The following is a 21,930-nucleotide window of genomic DNA, read 5'->3' as shown; positions in this document are numbered from 1 at the left end:
TACAGAAGTAGCATCTGCCACCACACCGACTGTAAATCATTCTGGTTTTATTAATACGTTATCCATCCCTTCTCCAAAGTCCAGAGGGCAATGTTTTGAAAAACCCCCAACAACCACCCTAGATATAAGGGTTTTACTAAGGCAGCCACTTACCCAGGATACATAAATTTAAGTCCAGTTACCATGACCATACCTATGTTGAAAATTCAAAACCGCTAGAGATCTTCCAGTACACTTAATCCCTGTTCCGAAATGGGTGCCACACTTTTGCCCAGAGGACCACGGAGACTTAGGTTAATACTGAATATTTTCCAAGTGCCAATACAAACAACCGCCTTCGCTTTCCAGTAAGCAACCTACAAAAAAACCTTGCAAAACAGTCACCAAGTAAATACCTGGCGAGCAGCTGCTGCCCAACCAGTGACAGAAACCAGCATCTTATTGGTTTTTAATGACGCGTGTCTAAACCTGGAGATTCCCTTTCACGTGGGAATGCAGCGCTTTCAGAGAGGCCCGCCTCCCCACCATCTAAGGGCTCGGACGTACCACGCCAAAAAAAAGAGAGAGCAGATTCGCCGCCTAGCCCGGCCGGGAACTCCGCCCCGCGGCCTTTCAAGGCGAGGGCAAGCGTCTCACCCCGCCTCACCATTGTGCTCCTCCGCTTAGGTGGCCTTGCGCCTGAAAGACCGGCGTCATAATATTCAGGCTCTCGCGAAGGCACACTCGGGAGACGGGCGTGAGCTGCTTTAGCCGCTTGCCGATCAGGCGCTCCGCGGGGGCAGCCCTAACGGATGAGGACCCCGCTCCCTCCCTGAGCCCGGTCTCTCACCCCCTCCTTTTTGTGCTCCGCCCCGCCCCGCCCCTCGCGTGCGCGTGCGCGTGCGCTCTTCGCCTTCCCTTCCTCCTCTTTCTCTTTCCCCTCCGTATCTCGGCGCAGAGGTAACAAGGAGGAGCGGTGAAAGTGACGGGGCTGGAGTGGGCAGAGGCGGCCGTCCCCCCCCCCCCCCTCGCGCGCGCAGACACACACATTGGGCCGTCCCCTTCTTGCCCTCCCGCGCGCCCTAGGGATACTCATTTCCATTCTCTCTCACACACGTGCGCGCGCACCAAACACACACGGTGAGGAAGCGGGAGCGAGGAGTGAAAGGAGGGACGGATGGACCGATGGGAGTGCGTGGGGGGGCGGGCGCAGTCGGAGAAAGGCTTGAGATAAAGGAGGGGTGGCTCCTCCAAGACTGTTGGGCGGGAGGATGAGGGAACGGCGCTGCGGGCAGGCCGCCGGTCACGTGGGCGGTGCCGAGCACGCGCCCGCGCGAAGGGCTGCCTTTCTTTTTTTTCCCCTCCCTTCCGCTGACGGACCTTACAAGTCAGGTTGCCTTAGAATCGCTGGGCGCGCGCCGACAGGTGCGGTCTGAGTCGCGCGTTCGAGAAAAGGGGGTGGGGAGATAATTAAAAAAAACAGAATAAAAGGATTCCCGGCAGGCGGCGTTTCCTTTCTCCCCCTCCCCTCGCGCGCCGTGTCCCCTCCGGCGGCCCGTCCGTTCGCCCGCTTCCCTTCAAGGGCTGACTCGCGCTCTCTCTCTCCCCCTCCCTCCCCTTCGAATCCCGTAACGCCGCGCTTTTCTCTCCTCAGTTAAGCGATGCCCTCGGCCACCAGCAGCGCGATGGCGAGCAGCGGCAGCAGCGGCGGCAAAACCGGGAACGAGGCGGCGTCGGCGGCGCCTTCGGCAACGGCAGCCGCGGCAACGGTAGCTGCTGGGGCGGCTCCATCCCAAGCGGCGTCGGTTCCGGGTGGCAGCACGAGTTCGGTGCAGACCGAGGCCATGAAGCAGATTCTGGGCGTCATCGACAAGAAGTTGCGCAACCTCGAGAAGAAAAAGGTGCGGAGGCGCAAATCCCCCCCCATCTCCTCTCCTCCCCCCCCCACCGGCCGATGCCGCTATCTTATCTTGTGGGGCCGGGCGGGAGGCGTAGTCGCATATCGCCGTGCCTTCCCTTCGGGGCCCTGCCGGCCTGCCCCGCCTTTTGTTTCCGAGGCCGAGGGGAGGCGGCGCGGCCTTCTCCCTTTGTTCTTTTTTTCCGCCCCGAACGGGACGCATTTGGGGGCCGTTGGAGCCCGGGGGCTTAGCTGCCTTTCCAATCCGCCCCCCGCCCTCTCCTCGCTTCCCGCCCGAAGTGAGGCTTTGAAGGCTGGGTGGCGGCCGAACTACGAGCGACCCTCTTTCTCCTCTCTACTCTTCCCGCCTCTCCCCCCCCCCCCCCGTGCACATGGAGCCGGCCAGGACCCAACATGGCGGCGATGAGAGGCAGCGGTTCTTCCCAGAGAGGGAGGCTCATTGTGTGAGCGACGGCGGGTGCTGCACAAAGGCCCGGCAGGCTTCCTTCCTGCCAGAGACGCGCAGCCTCCGCTCTCTGTGTGCGCGCAACACCCCACCTCTCTTCCCCCCCCCCCGTGCCCTCCCATTTTAGCTACTATTTCTATAATGTCGAAGCCGAGTCGTAGACGCCAGATGAAAACATGCCCTCGCTGCCCCGTTGAAGATGGGTGCGCCCTAGTTAACGGCGACGTTAAAGGGCTCCGGCGTGTATGAAACGCCTCAGGCGGGCTGGCTGCGGCTCCGGCCCTGGGTGACGAGAGCTCAGGCTACTTTGTTGGGAAGGGTGTTTGTCGCAAAGTCTAGGCCAGGAAGGGACATCAGCATCATGGGCAGCATTTTTAAATTATTGCCACCGAAGTTGCCCTATGCCCTTTGTCAGAATTGCCTTTGCACCTGGGGCACAGTGAGACTTACTCTCAAGTCAGCATGCATTTGATCAAGCCGCACTTTAGAATTGAGCTTTTGGGGGAATACATGATGGGAAACTGAGACTATGCTGCTGGAATAACCCATTCTAGTGAAAAGTTAGTCTCTTCCTTCCACAAAACTGATACATTGTATGGGTTTATAAAAATACTGGCACTACAGTCCGGAGAATCATTCCAGTTCATCTGCATATTCAGTGGAACTTAAATGGCATGCCTCTTCTAAAGCACCAATGAGTTTGAAAAGCTAAATTATTATAGTTGTGATGGGGGTGATGTGATAAGAGTTCCACTGGCTGCACAGGAGTCTTAAAAGACACCAAGCTCTTTGTATCAAGTTAATTTGGTTAATCTTAATTAATTAATGTCGCAAATTTTAATTTAAAGAATGTTTATCCAGCTCTTTAGCAAAAAAAGAAGCCGCCTTCCAGGGTTGCTTCCAAATGTCCCTAGGCGTATGATGTAAAACATCACACAAAAGGGATTGAGGGGGAGGAGGAAGAAAGAAAACCAATTTCTTAAGAGTTCTTGTAATGACCAGCTGGCATAGAAAGATCAAGTGTTTAAAGGAGACCAAAATTATCAATGGGCTGGAGGAATTCCCTTGTGAGGAAGGTTAAGATTTATTCATTGATGATGGGGGGGGGGGGAGTTTAGAAAAAAAACAAGTAGAAAGGGACATTATCAATGAATGGAATTATCCATGGCATGGAGAAACCAGACAGGAAATGTCTCATTTTCTCAGTATTACAACTTGGGGTAATCAAATGGAGGTGAATTTTAGAGGGTTCAGCACAGAGTGTGGAATTTGCTACCACACAAGATGTAGTGATAGCTACCAGTTCAGCTTTAAAAGAGGATCAGGATCATGGTTGCTGGTCATGGTGGTGGCATACTGTTTCAATGATCAGAGGAGCAGTAGGCAGGAAGCAACAAGAGAGGACTGCTGTGTTCATATGAAAACCAAAATGCTGCCTAGATAGGTCTTTGGCCTTATCTAGTAGGGCTCATGTAATTTTAAACCAGTTTGACTTCATTTACTTGGGAGTAATTACTGAATTTAGCAGAGTTTACTTCCAAGTAAAGGTGCATGAGAGTGCACCATTGGGTTAAATAGTATATATATTGAACCCAGAATCAAACTTTGATGTGCAAATCTTTCAAATGAAAATATTTCAGAACCCCATGTATAAGCATCATATTTCAGGCTTAGGAACTTTTCTGTATTGTCTTTTAGGAAGCTCCACATTTATTTTGGTTTTTATGTTCCATTTTTCACTGAAAAAGACCACAAAATGGCATTGAATGTCCGGTACCAAAATTACCAACACATTATAAACAACACAAGCAGTTAAAAGCAGAAGTAGTAAATACAAACAAAATGTCCTAAAAACTCAAGACATTATAGAAATGCACAGAATCAGGCAACAATTAAAATATAAAGACTTGTAGATAAGAAGACTTAAACAGATCCAACACAGGACTGGGAAAATAAAGATGTATTGATGTGATAGCGGGGAAAGCTCAATAAAAGTGTAGGTGTCCATGCCACTAGGACAAGAGAGTTCCTTAACTGTGACTCAGCTATCACAAAAGCCCTTTCTTTCATACCTGAACAAGAGTGAATACTTGCTGGAAGTTGGGTGGGAACAACAAGCAATCCTCTGCTGAACTCAAGGCCAGGCAGGTCCCAAGTAGCTCAGGGCTTTATACGTCAGCGGCGGCATCTTAAATGAGGCCTAGTGGCATAAAGGCTGCCAGTGCAGATTCTGCAAGATACTATGTGACGCTACATCAAAATTCAAGCTGGCACTCTAGAAGTAGCGTTCTGTACCAGCTTCAGTTTCCAAACCATCTTCAGGGTCTGGCTGGAAAGTTACTAGAACTGCAAAACTGTGGCCAAGCTATTCTGGTCTAGGGAAGGCTGTAACTGGTGACCCAGCTGTAACTGGGAAAAGGTCTTCCTGGCCATAGAAGCCATTTGGGCTTCCAGTGACAAATATTCATCAAGGAACATCCTTAAATGACACATGTTGGAGAGAAGTATAGATTAGATGGCCTAAGACCGCTTACTACAACCTGGTGCCTTCAAAATATTTTTCGACTGCAGCCCTCTCATCCAGTGTATTTCAGTTAGGGATAGCCATTGTAGGAGAAACAAACCTGTGACCGTAACTCAATATGAGAGGTTGGGTATGGTGCATTTCCCAGAACTGGGAACAGAGGGAGGAACAACTGACTGTAGGATTCATTTATTATTAGTCCCTAGTTTTTAATATGTGGCCCAAATTTATGTGAACCATTCACAATTGGATTGTGGTGAGAGGACTGACCTGGTATGTATTGACCTGGTATGTTGGGTATGTTGTATTGACTGACCTGGTATGTTGGGTATTTGTTACAGCACCAGGGCAGACTGAGGGGAGTGGGTGCTTCCATTATCCACATAAGTATCATCTCCTTTACCAGAAAACCTCTTGACATTTGGGTGTGCTTAGAAGGTTTGCACCTGGTGTTGTACCGGACAGACAGAATGGTGCTGGTATATTGACCTCCCTGCTGGCCAGTTGCTTCCCTGACAAAGATGTTATCTAGCATGGTGCTGGAGGACCCCAGGACGATAGACCTGTGCAATTTCAGTACCCACATGGCTGTTGCTAGAGGGCCAGCTTGGGACTTCATGGCTTCTATGACAACCATGGAGGTGTCTTAGATGTCATCAGTTCAACACCCCGGGCAGGGCACATGCTTGATGCAGTTTTTACCTTGAGTGATAGACTGAAGGTAGGGGGGGGGGGTAAAATGCACTCCCTGGCCATGGACAGATAACTCTCAGGTAAACTTTGGCAAAATGGTGGCAATTCTCCCTGGCAAAGATGGTGGACCTGTTTGAATGGGCACCCTTGGAGACTGATGAAACCTCCTGGGTTCCTGAACACACTGGGGGTTTTCTAGTGGAGAAATCTGCTGAGCCTGTCAAATTTCTGGTCTTTTCTATAGATGCTGAAATAATATGGCTGTTTGGTTGATACAATTGGTCCTAAGCATCCTTTCTGGTGTTGCAGAGCCCAACTGGCTCCTTGGTATTCTGGAGAGCTACAGGCAATGAAATGAGCTGGACAAAAGACTAAAGGCCAGATGGTACAGGACATAGTCTGAAGCCCACCAACAGTGGTTAGTGAACATAATTGTGACTACCATGTGGCAGCACAGGTGGCAAAGAATGCATATTTCGCAGCTTGCATTACATCTAGTAGCTGTTTGGCAGAGCTATTTCAGATTGTCCAAAGGTTGCTGACTCCCACTGTGGGGGAAGAACCTCTGGAGCATTCAGGGAGCTGCTGTGAGCAATTTGCTGCACACTTTGAGGATAAAGTTAGTTTACTTCAGAGTGACCTTGACACTGCTTTTGTTGCGCTTGTAGTCAAACTAGCCAATGCCAGAGTCTGTGATCTTCGTGGAATTGGTTTTAGTTTATGCAGCCACATAAGGGCAAAGTGCTTGCACCTATACTCTCAACTATGTTCACAACTATGTGCCCACTTGACCCCTGTTCCCAAATCTAACAGTTTGACTGATTGTGTTCAGGATTTGTTAATGCTTCTCTGTGTCAGAGTGCGGTTCCTGCTGATTCGAAAGGTGTGGTGGGATGACCACTCTCAAGGAAATTAGCCCTGGACCTTTTGGTTTGGAATAACTACCAGCTAGTTGTAAATACCTCTTTTCTAGAAAGGTGGTGGAGAGAGTCCTAGTGGGGAAGCTTGAAAACATTGTTAGATGCCACAGATTATTTAGGCCAGTGGCTCCCAATCTTCCCCCATGAACCATTTGAAAATTGCTGATGTTCTTGACTGATCACTTAATTTTCTGCCTGTTGTAGCAATTGTAATGTGCTGTACTAGATGTTTTGTGATTCTTAAATTTTATTACAGACACTCCAAACCACTTGTATGATGCTTGGGAACCCTTGATCTACACCCATTTCAATTTGACCTTAGGCCTAGCCATAACACCAAGTCAGTCTCAGTCCCCCTTATGGATGACTTTTATCAACAATTGGACAAGCGGAGTGCAGCTTTACTCCTGTTTCTTGATCTGCACAGAGTGAGCATGGGAGAGTGCTTTTCTGCTCTGACACTTGCACTGTGGGGTGCTTCAGGGCTGTATTTTTAACCCCTGTGCTATTTAAGATCTCTAGAACTGTTGGGAGTGGTCATTAGGAGTTTTGTGGCAAGATGTTATCAGTATGCTGATGACACTCAGCTCCATTTATCTGAAGCTGGAGAGACTTTGCAGGCTTTGGACCAGTGCCTGAATGCAGTATTTGATATACTTAAGAAAGTGCAGATTATAAATAGTTAAATGAATTAAAAAAAAAAACGCACTGAGATATATGAGGGAAATTAAGCTGAGCTTAAATCCTGGCAAGACTCTGGATGAGTGGATCCCATGTCCAAGAAACTGGCCAATTGCCTGTTCTGGATGGGGTTGTATACCCCAGCTTTGCCACTGGAGACATATGTAGCCTTGGTGGTTAGGGGTGTGTTTTACCAGCTTTGGCTGCCTGCCCCATTTCTCCAGTGCAGGTAGAACTTGACAGAACACAAATGCGGATGAAAATTCTGGTACAAATTATAGATAATTATACTTTTATTTAAGTCTTTAAAGATAAATAGCTTACTTTTTGTGTTTATAATTAACCTATAAGGGTACAGTACCTAGTCTGGTGGCTCATCCTGTGACTGCCCTAAGCAAAACCTATACATATTTTGTCAGCTTCCTTTGAGCAGCTTCTCCAGTCTAACCTCCCAATAGATAGTGGAAGGAAAGCACATGGAAGCTTGCCACCAAGGAACTCATGGAATACGTCTCATGTGCCAGCACTGTCACTTAACACCTGTGTGCTAGCTCCATGGATAGTGTCCATTATGTAAAAAAAATGATACAGTATATACTCTAGCATTAGCTATAAATAGCACCTCAATTTAATACATGTGGAGATCACTTAGGGCTACACAGAACCCTTTTTATAGCTTAAAATTTCATAAGTTATCTGACATTAAGGAAGGATAGGTGTGGGAACTGAATAAAATCCTTCCTCACCAAGCAGCAGGATTTTGCCACCATGGGTCCTGCAACTAGATCTGAGAGGGGAGCCACACGCTGCATTTGTTCACACAATCTTGCTGCTGTGTATGTAATCCCCTTAAACTGGGAAAATGCTCTGCCATTTTCTAACATGGTTGTCGTGGATGTACTGATTTTAAATTGTTGCTAAATCTGACTCCAAATATCATCATCAAGTAGGAAGGATTACCTTTTTTATCTGGTTTGTAATCAAATATGATCCACAATTATTGATTCAGATAATAAATACTTTGCAGGTTGCAAATACAGTGGTACCTCTGGATACGAACGGGATCTGTTCCGGAGCCCCGTTCGCATCCAGAAGCAAACTCAACCTGCAACTGCGCGGGTCGCGATTCGCTGCTTCCGCACATGCGCACAGCGTCATTTTGACCGTCTGCGTATGCACGGACAGCGAAACCCAGAAGTAACTCGTTCCGTTACTTCCGGGTCGCCACGGAGCGCTCAACCTGAAGCACATTTAACCCGAGGTATGACTGTATTTTATTTTATTTTTTATTTTAAATTTCTATGTTAAAATTGATAATTTCCTTTTCATTTAAATAGGTTGCATTCATGCTAATAGAACTTAGAAGTAAGCACAGCAGTTTTTGGTGTCTTTGATTGCATCGGGTCAAGTGAAAAGATAGTATTTGTTAAAGGTGTAAAAGTTAATGTGAAGGAAGTAGAAGGCTTTATTTGGAATAGAAAGTGAAAATAACTTCTTTTTAATGTTAAAGCTAGCTAAGGAGGTTTTGGAGAACTATTTCACACAGAGTTAAACTGCACTGTGAAAAATGTAGGCAAGCTGTTTCCTATTGGAACATTGTATTCACTCTTAAGGAGATTGTTGTGCCAGATAGCTTTTCAATTTTTTAAAAAAATCTGTTGCTCAGTGAAAAATATAAAAGTTAAATTGTAGTGGTTGTTTAATTCTCTTGTCTATATGGTGACTAGATGGTAGCATAAAATTGAAAATAGAGTATAATTGAGTATATCTTGCAAGCTTCTGTTCGTATCCATCTTTATGCCTGAATAACACTCATGTGATGTCCAATTAATTTGGTGCCTAAAACTAATATTCTTATGCTTGTTTTATTCTGTATATAAAATTGCTCATTGATAGTTACTTTGATGACTTAGCTTTGATTCCAGTTGAACTCTTTGGTTGAAAGGTTTGAGAGTAGTAAACAGTTGTATAAAGGCAACATTTTCAAGCTTTATATTGTGCATTTATAATGAATATTTTTACCCCATCTTTCTATGAATTATACTAAAGGTGGTAATAATAAATACAAAAATAAAGACAATACTAATGCACTAGCAAAAATATAAACAACTGGGATTAATAGACTATAGCAGCTGTAAGAAAAGAGCAGATAAAATATTAACAGTAGACACAGTAGCAAGAGCCTAAGACACATAATCTTACAAACCAAAGCCTGGGATAAGGGAGTGAGGTATCTGCTTTTGAAGGGAGAGAATGACACACTTTAGGTGCAGCAGAATGCCCTTTCTCATTTCTACAGCTTGGAAACTGGTGTGATTCAATGAAGCCTCTCTAGAAGATCTGAACAATGGGGGGACAAGGACAGGCTTTCCACCAAATATCCTTGTTCTAAGTTGTTTAGGACTGCAAAGGTTATGACCAGCACTTCAAATTGTGCCTAGAAATAACTTGGAAGCCAGTGTAGCTATTTTAGCAAGATGATCCCAGCTGTGGGATGAACCAGCTGTGCTTAAAAATCTGGCTGCTGCAGGCTGCACCAACTGAGGCTGCTGGACACTTTTCAGAAGCATGCCTATGTAGAGTGCATTGCAATAGTAAATCTGGATATAATTTAAGGTGTGTCATTGGACACCTCTAGGAATGGGCACACCAGCTAAGATGGTTAAGGCACTCCTGCCAACACCTGACATCTCAGCAAGCTGGATCAAGAAGTACCCTAGACTAGATACCTGAAACTTCAATGGGTGTGCAACCCCATGCAAATAGGATGAATTCCTATCATAGATTGGTTTATCTAATGAACAGAAGCACCTCTGTCTTGTTTGGATTAAGGTTCGATTTGTTGATCCTAATCCACCTGTTACAGACATTAAACACTGGAATCAAATGGAGAGAATTGGGTGTAATCAGCTGCAAGGCTGGAGTCAGCAACAAAAATGATAAATCACCTGAGGCCAGTGCAGTTAAATATTTATTCAAGGAAACAAACCACAGCTCAGGCCTAGTGGTCTCAGCAACTCTTTCTAGGAGGTCTTGCCCTGATGAAGTAGTTGGGAGGACTAAAGGCCCCTTCTTTCCTAGTGTCTACTAAGATGCCTCCTCTTCAGGGTCTTTCCCATGAAGTATCAGGTTGTGTCTGCGCACAACCACCCTCTGCTCTTCCAGTTTCATTTCTCTGCAAGTTCTAGGAGACATGGGGAAGGGGAGCTGGTCGCAGCAGGAGGGGGAGAGTCCCTGGATTCTTCATCATTTTATTTTTATAGTTGTTCCTAAAATTCTTCTAAAAGTGGAGCAGCTAGGTGTACTCGTAGTAGGAGAGTTAAATAAATCTACGGGGTTACATTGGTTTAACAACAGCTTAGTTTATGAACAACTTGGGTTAAAAACACTGTAAACCCAGAAGTAGGTGTTTTGGTTTGCGAACTTTGCCTTGGAAGCAGAACATGTTGAGTGTGTTCCATTTGTAAATTGAGTCCACCGCTGCTGTGGGAAAGCACGCCTTGGTTTAAGAATGCTTTGGTTTAAGAATGTACTTTCGGAATGGATTAAGTTCATAAACCAAGGTTCCACATTACAGTGGAACCTTGGTTTTGAACTTAATCCACTTCGTAAGTCCATTTGACTCCCGAAATATTCAAAAACCAAGGCACAGCTTCCAATTGGGGCAGGCGCCCTGGAAACAATAGCTGGCAGCCACATTGGATGTTCGGCTTCTGAAAAACATTCAAAAACTGGAACACTTGCTGCCAGGTTTTTGCCTTTTGGAAGTCAATTTGTTTGTCAACTAAGCCGTTCGAGAACCAAGGTTCCACTGTACAGTGGTACCTCGGGTTAAGAACTTAATTCGTTCTGGAGGTCCATTCTTAACCTGAAACTGTTTTTAACCTGAGGTACAACTTTAGCTAATGGCGCCTTCCGCTGCCACTGCATGATTTCTGTTCTCATACTGAAGCAAAGTTCTTAACCCGAGGTACTATTTCTGGGTTAGCGGAGTCTGTAACCTGAAGCGTCTGTAACCCGAGGTACCACTGTACTAGGTTATTGGCCTCATACAGATGTAAAATGTTCACTTTACAACCACGATTACGGGATCTTGCTGCAAGCTTGCATGCTTTCTCCAGTCTCTTCCGCAAATACTGCATTTGCTGTATTACACATGAGGTGCGGCAAAATAGTCTACCTGCTCCGTACCTACCTGCCCACCTACAAATTCATCCTGGCTTTAATCACAGTCTAGGCGTGAATGAGCACAGAGTACAGTTAATAGTACAAACCAGGAGTGTCTTCATAAACAACAGGTTTGTATACTATGGTTATTGACACATTTTCAGCTCGGATGCCAAGAGCTATTGTAGCATGCCTAGTGAAAGTTAAGCATTTTTCTTTAAATGACAGGCCCTCTGTGCCAGATTGACTTTGAAACTTTCTTCTGTTTCCAAATAGATTTGCCTTGTGGCATGTTGGGTGGGGTGGAGGAGAGATAGCTGTTGTTCAGAAAGCATAAGTCCAAAATTTATTACATGTTCACTTTTCCTGGATTGCAGAAAGGCTAGACCTGGCATCTTGAGAACAATTAGTCTACAAAAAGCACTGAAATAAAGGCACATGGAACACTCATTTTTAGATTATTTGAATTGGTAATCTTGCTGATTAGTTCCCATGGACAATTGAAATTTATTGCCTGATACACTGTTTTTAACTACAATAATTTGCAGCAATGCAGAGAGGAAGTCCATTAATAAGAGGGAAATTCAGTGTTTCGTGAGTTCCTATGCAAGAGGTAGAAGTACAGTTCAGTGCCACAATGTATCACAGTTGGCATATGGCACAAGAAGCAGTGAATAAGGACACACAAATAGTTGTGTGTAAACCAGCAGACCATAAAGATACTGAGAATGAGCTTTTGCAAATTATTATACAAAAGTCTGCACAGATAGATTCATTCCTCTGGATTTTGAGTTACTTTTCTAACGAAGTACTATTCTACTGAATCTGAAGACTGGGATCTATGAGTGGAAGAGGCTTCTCATTAGTTAGGGTTGCCAAATGTCCGGACACATCTGAAATACTGCAGCCACAACTTTGGGCAAAACTAAAAAAAGCTCAGCACTAAAAATAAATCTGTCTGGATTTTCACTTTTTGGAATAGGCAAACCTACATTAGTGAAAGGATACAGCACCGTTTTACCAAAATTGGAAGGAGTCATTCAGGACTAGTAAGGCCCATTTGGATATTTCAAGAAAGGAGGTTAATAGTTGAAAATGTTTTGGAATGAGGATAAATATTAACTGGCAGATTATTAAAAGAATGAAACTTGGTTGACAACTTGATCTTCCAGCAGATGGAAGAACAGGCAAAAAGAAGAGCTACTCTAGAGCTGACCCTTGGCAACAGTGAAAAAATTCATGTATTTTGGTAGGTAGAACCTAGTTTAACAATAATATTCTAGGTATTCAAAAAAGTATTCAAAAAGATTCTAGAGTAGGGATAGCCGCTGTAATGCCCCCAAGTGTTGTTGGGACTCTAGTTCCCATCAGCTCCAACCAGCATGTCCTGTGGTCAGAGATGATTGGTGTTGGACAATTCAGCATCTGGCGAGCACCATGATGGTACGTGGATTAGGATTAGGATCTAGCTAAGAACGAGTCACCAGCACAAAACTGCTGTTTGAAAGGCTAAAACAATTTTACAACATCCAGATCATGAAAAGTGGTGGTATCCCTATTTTGCCTTTATCAGATCTCATCTGGAATACTAAGTCTGATATTGGGCAGTGCAGTTTAAGAAGGATATTGAAAAACTGGAATATGTCCCGAGAAGGGGGATGAATAAGTTGAGGGGTTTGGACACCAAGTCACAGAAGGAATGGTTGACGAAATTGGGTGAACAAGTGACTGTTTAAGAGGTGATTTGAAGGACATTCACATAAAGGATGCAGCAGATTTGTTTCTCTGTCACTCCAAGGAAGTAGAACCTATACCACTAGAATCAAACTAGAAATAGAATCAAATTAGAAATAAAATATGACTAAAGGATAGAAAGAACATTTTACATTACTATAGTCTCAGGAGGTGATGGACTCTCCTTTAAGATAAAAGCAGAGGCTGGCTAGCTGCCTATCAGGAATGTTATGGTAATAGATTTTTGCTATGTCTGGGTTGGACAGGATGACCTTTGATACTTCCTGCAACTCATGATTCTACAGTATACTACCTTAAAGAAAAGAACTAGATGACAATATTTCTTACTCAAAGCAAAATGATTAATTTTAATATAAATGGTCCTATAAGGAGCCTACATAAAACTGCTTTGTGTGATAATATTCCCCTGGGCAGGTACAATGCTTGAGGTTCTCTGTGTGGTGAATGTTGCATATGGAATCTGTGTGTTTGTGTGGGAAGGATGGGTGATATCAGACAAAGACTCGTTGAAATCCGTGGACGTAAGCAGCTTTAGTAACCTTTATTTCAATGCGTCTACTCTGCGTATGACAAGTTGGATATTGCAAAGAATTATTAAAAAATGGAATGGAAAGCAGAAGAAAAACGCTCAAAAAGTTGTGGAACAAGTTAAAAGAAACAAATGTAATGTGTTCCTTAAACTATTGTATAAAGCCTGTAAGCTCAAGCCTACACATGGCTACCCAGAAGCTAACACCATTGAATTGAACGGGGCTTACTCCGGGGTAAATCTGTGTAGGAATTCTATAACTTCAAAATTTTATCAGCTTTTAAGTATCCTGCTAGGGTGGTGAACACATGATACAGAGCATCCTTGGTGGTGGCCCCACAGTTGTGGAATTCTCTTCCAGTTAATATTTGTTTGTCTCTTTAATTTCTGGCAACTCCTTCGGTAACTCCTTCAAAACTTAAGGGTAATATCCAGCTAAGTCATACTCAGTGCTACTTAAGTAGCACCATTGATTTTAACGGGACTAATGTTGGAATAGCACCATACCCTTTTCTGTTGCATTTCTATAAGAGAACTTTGGTGCTTAATTCAGTATGTATCTGTTTGTGCTTCACACTGCCTGTTATGTTGCCTTTCTTTTCTTTGTATCTTGCTTTATGACATCCTGGCCCTGAAAAGCAGCTAATAAATAACTCATTTATTTCAGCAGTTCGATACAATGTTGCATGGTCAGATAAACATTTAAACTTTGATCTTACGGTACATGTCTACTCCCTTTAAGGTTACAGTATAGCTGTTTTTCTTTTTAAATTGGGAAAATGCATATTATATTTTAAGAAATAATACAAATGTCATCCTAGTACTGTTTGTTTACCAGATGTATTCTAGTGGTTCATAAATAAATACCTAATCTCAGAAAACTCTTGTGATATTTTGTCTCTGAATAATTTCACTTGATTTCTCCTGTTAAACAATGGAACATGGAAAACTGGACTTCTATGCTCTATAAAGTATATAACATAGTCAGTTCCATTTAAATTTGTTTGAGGAATGTATATTGTGAAACTTTTTTCTTTCTTTACAGGGCAAACTTGATGATTATCAGGATCGAATGAACAAAGGAGAACGCCTTAACCAAGACCAGTTGGTAAATGTTTTGACTGACATATTGAAAGATTTTTCATAAGAGATTGGCTTCTTTTAGCCCTTGTTCTTTTATTCTGTTCTAATTGTTGCATTATCATGGATAATGAGAGACCTTAATAACAGTACTTTATATTATTATATTCTATTATATTCAGCGGAGGTGCATTGTAACCATATCTATACACACATTTACTTCCTCTGCCATTAGGGAAAATATGGAACTATTCTATGCAAATGACTAGGAGGAAAGTCTATACACTAAAGTAAAGACTAGCGTACAGTAGATTTCTTTTTTGAGGATTAAAGTTGGGAAAGTCTTCCAAGTTTTCAAACTTCAAAAGAGGCAACGTTAATTTTCCTCCCTCCCCCAGGATGCTGTGTCCAAGCACCAAGAAGTCAGTAATAACCTGGAATTTGCTAAGGAACTGCAGAGGAGTTTCATGGCCCTGAGCCAGGATGTAAGTAAAAAGTTGATGGTTCAGTTCAGACGACACTTAGGGCACTGGCTGCATAGAGGCAACAAACTGCTTTGTGTGTCATGGCAAACTGACTACTGTGAATCAGGAAGTGGAAAAGGGAATCATTTTAGCAAGTTGAAATAAAATGAGCACTCACCATGTTCCCAAGCCATGGTTTGACTGTGATTTGTGAACTGGACAGTGAGATTTTTTTTCTCTGTTCATGTTTAACGTTTTAGACTGCACTCCTGATTCCACTTACTTGGGAGTAGGCCTATTGATTTCAGTAGACATGGTTAGTTAGGATTGTGCTATTGGTCAAAATGAATGTGGTACCTGTGAATGACGTTCCTAAAATATGGTTGATGTGGATAACCCCCCCCCCCATCTTTCATATATCTAGTAGCAGTGTTGGGCTGATTTTTCTGACATTTGAAAGAGCACAAAAGAAGTTTAATAAAGAAGCACTCCCACTTTTAAATGATGACAAATCCTTTCCTTTTATCCGGTGTTGTTGTTGTTGTTCTAAATTGACATAGCTCTGCTGAAAAGAAGGAACAGAGGAGGACAACATGAGTCAAAAGTTGATTTTTTTTTTCTATTGTTGAGATCGCAAACGTTGAAAGATTAAAAATGTCTGTGATCCTATGTAGTCTTCACATACATTATGCAGATATTAAAACAGGTTTTCTAGAATCTCTTTAGACCTTTTTGATAAGTTCCAGCAGTCTGGTTCCATTATGCTTCAGTATTATTTTAGATGATAGTGCATGATGCTGCAATGCAGTATGTGAGGCAGAGATACAGTTCTAGAAAGGTGGTAAACCAAGATGATGGGGAGTGGAGGACTTAGGCAATGGACTGGGAAGAATGGAAGAAGAGAAAGACAGCTGGCATACCTGTTTGTCCACATTCCATAAAACTTTCTGGGAAACATTGAGAATATTTGAAATGCTGATAAAATTGGGAATATTTTACTTTTTGTTCATTCATAAGTGAAGAGAGGGTAACAGTTTAAACTGGTCACAGTTAATTGTTAACCTAGTGTACTTTATTACTAGATTCAAAAAACAATAAAGAAGACAGCTCGACGGGAACAGCTAATGAGAGAAGAAGCTGAGCAAAAACGTTTAAAAACAGTACTTGAATTGCAGTTTATTTTGGACAAATTGGGTGATGATGAAGTGCGAAATGACCTAAAGCAAGGAACAAATGGAGTGCCGGTATTAACAGAGACGGAACTGTCAACACTAGATGAATTTTACAAGCTAGTTGAACCTGAACGGGACATGAATGTGAGGTATTGTGATTGCCAGAATGATTCTGATATGGTTAATGAAACAATCCAATTAATCTCCTTTGCAGCATAGGTGGTTTGAGGTATCTTATGCTTCCATTAATATTTTTGTTGAAGGTTGAGTGAACAGTATGAACAGGCATCGATTCATCTGTGGGACTTACTGGAAGGGAAGGAAAAGCCTGTATGTGGAACAACCTGTAAGTATGTTTATCTTTCTTAACATTAGAGCTTAAAGTAGCACTTCAAATACCAAGCTTTTAGGCTATTCACAGTGATTCTGTTACATGCTATTTCCAGTGTCAGTGGTTATATAGTAGCTGAATAGCTGACAATATGTTAATTTACAGCAGATTGTATTCTATTATCATGTAACCTTACTCAGCACTTAATGAAAACCATTGCTGGTTTCCGTTTGTTCATCAGTATTTTGTGACCGCTTAGCAACACATGCTTTCCAGAAATTGGGTTAGCAAAAAAGCCTTTGAAAGTTTCATTTGACGTAGTAAAACAGATAATTTCACAGGCCTATCAAGTCGTAACTGATAGCTGGAGTAAAATTTTGCAGCAAATACATTAAAGAAACTAGATTCAGGTGGTTTGATGGAATCTCCCATGTACAGCGTACAGATGCCTAAGTACAATGTGGTCATACATAAAAGGTATGGAATTGCTGTATACAGTCATAGTTGGTATATTATATAAATCCAGAGCCTTCTGAAGAATTGTTCACAGTTAAAGGAGTGGAGAACATTATTTCAAAAATAATTAACTGTTACAGTGGCTGAAAGAAGCTATGGTAGAAAATATATTTAGAAGTGATTACATACTTCAAGAACCAAATCAAGAGTAGTGTATTTAAATCACTATATTTAGTCATATTTGCTGAGGAATTTTGTCATTAAAAGTTTATCTAAGCTATTTTTGTTTAAAGGGTACAACTTGTGTGTTGAAACTGTTTGTCATTTTAATAATCTAGGTTTAAATAGTTTTCATGTTTCAGTTACTGGTTTAGTGGTTGAGATCATAGTTTATCTCCCATAATATTCATTTGCAGTGCATATGTAAAATTGAGTCCAGAATGTTTGTGTTTAGATTAAGCCACCTATAGGATGACCTGCTAATTTTGCTATGCTAGGTCTCATGAGTGATCTGCATAGCTCTCAGACAGGACATAAATACACAGTACATTTGGTTGCTGAACACCACTACTTAGTGTTAATTGGAGGTACTGTCTCTGTGTATGGAAGCTGCTCTCCTGAATGCTATGGCTTCCTGTCATTGATGGAGCTCTCTCCTTTTGTTGTCTCAGCGGGGGAAGTGCTTTGTGTCACAATGTATTTCTTTTTGTGTCTTAAATCTGCTGTCTGTCACTTTAACTGGGAAAATTCAACTTGGTATTAAGTGAACAGTTGTTGGTTTGAACACAACTTTCTAAACACTTCTGCATTGCTGTCTCTGTCTACATTTTACTCATAAGATGTCTTAAGAGTTTTGCAGGGATGCATCACTCATACATGCTTTACTGAATACTTGGGGAAGGCTGGAACTTAGAAATATGAACTCAACAGCTTTTTCTCTTCCTTGGAAATGCACATCATGTCTAGGGGATTGTTCGATCCCTAGACTGCTTACTATGCCATGGCATTTTTTGGCAGAATTGTCAAGATTGTTCAGATGCAACTGATAAATTTTTTTTCTGTGTCTTCCTATCACACCTGCAAAAGCACACTCAAGATACGATTATATCAATGCTAGGCATATACTTCTCGTCTTTTTCAAGTGTCAACATCTAGTCACTTCACCCAGAGCTTTGAATTTGCCTTTGATGAGCATCAAGGTAGCATTTCAGTGGAGACAACTGTCGGTACTGCATGTTGGTCTGATTGACCAAGACCGAATAGTTACCTCCCACATATTTGAGCAGGTTTGCTGTGTTCCTCTTCACTCAGAGGATCATCAGTAAAGTTTATACCTTAGAATTTGTGATCACTTCCATATCGAAGTCCTTTCTATTGAGAGATTCCTATAGGTTTATGTCCATTGTCCATATCCTTTCTTTGCAAAAAATACTGTTTCTTCTCTGCTGATCCTGTTTTGCTTTATCTGTCAAAATAGTATACAAATACCTATCAGTTACCTGTCATCTTGCATGGTGCTACAAGTTCACACCCTTCTCAAAATGTTGTTCATTACAGACATTTACTGGCATCCTATATCTACCTGAGACCTTAGTTTAGTCCTGGCTACTCAGTTCCTCTATTTAAGCTTGAGCTTGGCCTATCAGTTTTTTTCTTATACTTCATACACCTGTGGCTTCAGTGACAGACAAATTGCACCATATAACACTACAGAAAAATGGTCTCATTCTTGCTTGTGTAGAGGTTCTGTTTCCTTTTCTCTCTTTAGATGATTTATTTTTGTCCTTGCCCATTTTAATATGTGGCATGGCCACTTAGGATAATACCTGACCAAGTCATACTTTGAGTAGACCCATTGAAAGCAATGTACTTACGTTACTCGGAGCCACTGATTTCAGTGGGTAAGATTAACATTGGATATTACCTTTAGACAAGTAATTCTCGTTTTTATTCTATCATGTGCCTTTCTTCCATTCTCATGTTAGTGAAAGTTAACAAGTCAGGAGTTCTTATTCCTGCATGTAGGCTTTGGATAGTTTTTAACTTCCAGAAACACTGAAGAGCCAAAATTCTAATTTGTTGAATTGTGTGTGCATCATCCATTGATACACAAATTTATTCTTGAAGAATTTGGATTTACATACAATGACTTTCATCTTAAGTAAGTCCTTATTTAAAAATAAACAATGCAGAAATTTGCAAAATAGATCATTGTGCTGTAGGTAGTGCAAGGTATTAATCTGCAATGCCCTTTGTTAGTGTTATAATAATAAAATAATTTGATAAAATTAAAATGCTCAGGTATTTAGTGGGTGAAACAGTTTTAAAAATATCTGTGTTTTTATAACAGATAAAGCCCTAAGAGAAGTTATTGAACGTATTCTTCAAACAAGTTACTTTGACACTCACAACCAGCAGAATGGATTATGTGAAGAAGAGGAGACGGTGTCTGCACCTACAGTTGAAGATGCTGTTGCAGAAACTGGTAACTAAAAAAATATATTTGGAGCCTAATCCTAGGCTTGTTAATGTGTTTTATTTCCAAGTTAATGTGCATAGAATTGCAACTTCAGTAGATTTATAGGCTTACTGAAACCTTTACTATTTTATTGGAGCCGGCCATGGAAAACAAAACTAGAATCTTGTGTAACTGGTTATATCTATCCTACAAACTTAAACTGATTTAAAAAAACTTTCTGTGGCTTTCCCCAAACAACCTGTAGTTCTCTAAACCAGATAAAGTTTGTAGTGTTGGGTATGTTTCCTTTACAGGGTGCTTATTATGACCAACCTTCGTCTTGTATGCATACTAAATTCTTAAGTACTTAAAATTTAACTACAGTGGTACCTTGGTTCTCAAACATCTGGAAGTCTGTTCCAAAACCAAAGAGTTCCAGAACCAAGGCGTGCTTTCCCATAGCAAGTATTGCAAAACTGATTAATCCGTTCCAGACTTTCAAAAACAACCCCTAAAACAGCAATTTAACATGAATTTTACTATCTTACGAGACCATTGATCCATCAAATGAAAGCAATAAACAACATACTGTACTATAAAATAAATAAAACAGTATTGTAGATGATAAAAATAAAAATTATTTTTTTTCCTTACCTGCACTGATGATAGTCATTGTTTGGATGGGGGGCTTTTATCCATTTCTGCAGTCACACAATCAGTCAATCAATCAATCAATCAATCAATTTTTCTGAACTGGGATCCACACAGTCACAAAAACAAATTAACTGAAAAAACTTCAAAATAAAAAACCCCAAAATAAATAGCAAAGAAAAGCACCAAATATAAGCTCGGAACACTGCAAAAAGTGGTTTCTTGTATGAATGTATCTCTACTAAAATTGTTAATAGTAAATTAAAATTGTAAGGTAACGGTAAACTAAAAGTTATGTATTATGTTTCAGTATAGCATTACCTAAAATCATGTATTTTCCTCTTAGAGCCAGAACCAACGGAAGAATACACTGAACCCAGTGAAGTTGAATCAACAGAGGTACTAAACAGTGGAAAGATTGTAGGCACCTTTTAAAAATGAATGCTACTGTCTTACTGTTGTACTCTCTCACTTTTATTTTAGTATGTAAACAGACAGTTCATGGCAGAGACTCAGTTCAGCAGTAGTGAGAAGGAACAGGTAGATGAGTGGACAGTTGAAACTGTTGAGGTAAGGTGTTCTGAATGTTTAGGTAACATTACAATCTGTTTTCATTCCCTCGTAGCTTGAATGCAGCTGTAAATCTAAAGAGAATTGTGGTCTTTTAGCATGATTGAGCTGGTAGTCCCCTTGTCAGTGCTAGCTATTGCCCACAGTTAATTTCGAAAATTCAGTATGTAAACTAAATCACATTTCACAAGCTAGTACACAACTAAAAGTAGACTGACAAGTTAGAAGAAAATGGCTCAGATACAAAGGTGTTTATACAAGTTCCATCCTCTTATTTCTGCCAGTATCCCACTTCCTCTGTAGCTCTCAGTACTACTTCTGACATTCTTCTGTAGAATCTGAGACTTAGAAGTAGTTTTTTAGATTGAGCAGGGGGTTGAAGTGAGCAGGAAGGGGATCCAAGCCTATATCTGTTATTAAACACTCTAGTGCTGCTTTATAATTTCCTCCTACAGTCACTAAACCTTCCCATATGTAAAATAGTGTAATTGAGATTTATATTGATATTCCAGGAGTCTTTGTATTGCTGGTATTGGAGGACTAATTACAGCATGCTGTCTGTCCTAAGATAGTTTCCATTAACAAATTGGAATGAACCCATTCATTAGGGAGAACAGATGTTTTCAGAATGGTAGAACTCTATAAAACATTGGTTCACTCTAACTCTAGAATATAAACTAATTGTAATTTTTACAGCTTTGTCCACAGTTGTCTTCAGCCTTTGAAGAGATGGTGCATCTGTCAGTTGACTATCTGAAGTAGACTTTGTAACATTTTGTTCATCTACCTTAAAGCCAGGATGCAGCATTTTATGTGGAATTTCAATATATCATTAAAAGCCACAAGCATTTAACATTTGTAGTTGCAAGGCTATCTGTGATAAATGTTGATGGTTATCAAATGAAATAGTTTTTTAAAAAAGAAGAATTGTTACCTAAGATTGTAACTGTGTGTGTGTGGGTTTCTCCTGTTCCTGAGATTAAAATGTTACACTTGAAATTCTGGATAATAAGAATATTAAAGCTATTTTAATTCTTCATGGTCTCTGCAGTCTCACATATGGATTCTGCCTGCTCAGTGAAACACTCAGAACTTTCTAGCACTAGAAGAAAACCTTTTGGCAGGAAACCTAGCCCC

General features: G+C 41.5%; 1 protein-coding gene across 5 annotated transcripts in view; it reads left to right on the top strand.

Moving 5' to 3' along the window:
* The first annotated feature begins 994 nt into the window (after positions 1 to 994).
* The window catches only part of CAPRIN1 (cell cycle associated protein 1), a 34,462-nt gene continuing 13,526 nt past the window's right edge, over positions 995 to 21,930 (top strand). For 3 of the 5 annotated variants that reach the window (XM_053388262.1, XM_053388269.1, XM_053388237.1), the window contains exons 1-9: positions 1,278 to 1,404; positions 1,634 to 1,880; positions 14,657 to 14,719; positions 15,090 to 15,176; positions 16,238 to 16,476; positions 16,591 to 16,673; positions 19,465 to 19,599; positions 20,570 to 20,622; positions 20,707 to 20,793. In XM_053388262.1, coding sequence (XP_053244237.1) covers positions 1,641 to 1,880; positions 14,657 to 14,719; positions 15,090 to 15,176; positions 16,238 to 16,476; positions 16,591 to 16,673; positions 19,465 to 19,599; positions 20,570 to 20,622; positions 20,707 to 20,793 — 987 coding nt within the window. In that variant the 5' untranslated portion in view covers positions 1,278 to 1,404; positions 1,634 to 1,640. Of the gene's footprint in view, positions 1,120 to 1,277; positions 1,405 to 1,633; positions 1,881 to 14,656; positions 14,720 to 15,089; positions 15,177 to 16,237; positions 16,477 to 16,590; positions 16,674 to 19,464; positions 19,600 to 20,569; positions 20,623 to 20,706; positions 20,794 to 21,930 lie in introns of those variants that run through there. The other 2 variants (XM_053388246.1, XM_053388255.1) reach the window with 2 other exon arrangements.

The sequence above is a fragment of the Podarcis raffonei genome, chromosome 1 (assembly GCF_027172205.1).
Source record: "Podarcis raffonei isolate rPodRaf1 chromosome 1, rPodRaf1.pri, whole genome shotgun sequence".
In the NCBI taxonomy this organism is placed as follows: domain Eukaryota; kingdom Metazoa; phylum Chordata; class Lepidosauria; order Squamata; family Lacertidae; genus Podarcis; species Podarcis raffonei.
The sequence above is the reverse complement of the archived record's forward strand: the minus strand, read 5'-3'. Positions and strand labels throughout refer to the sequence as shown.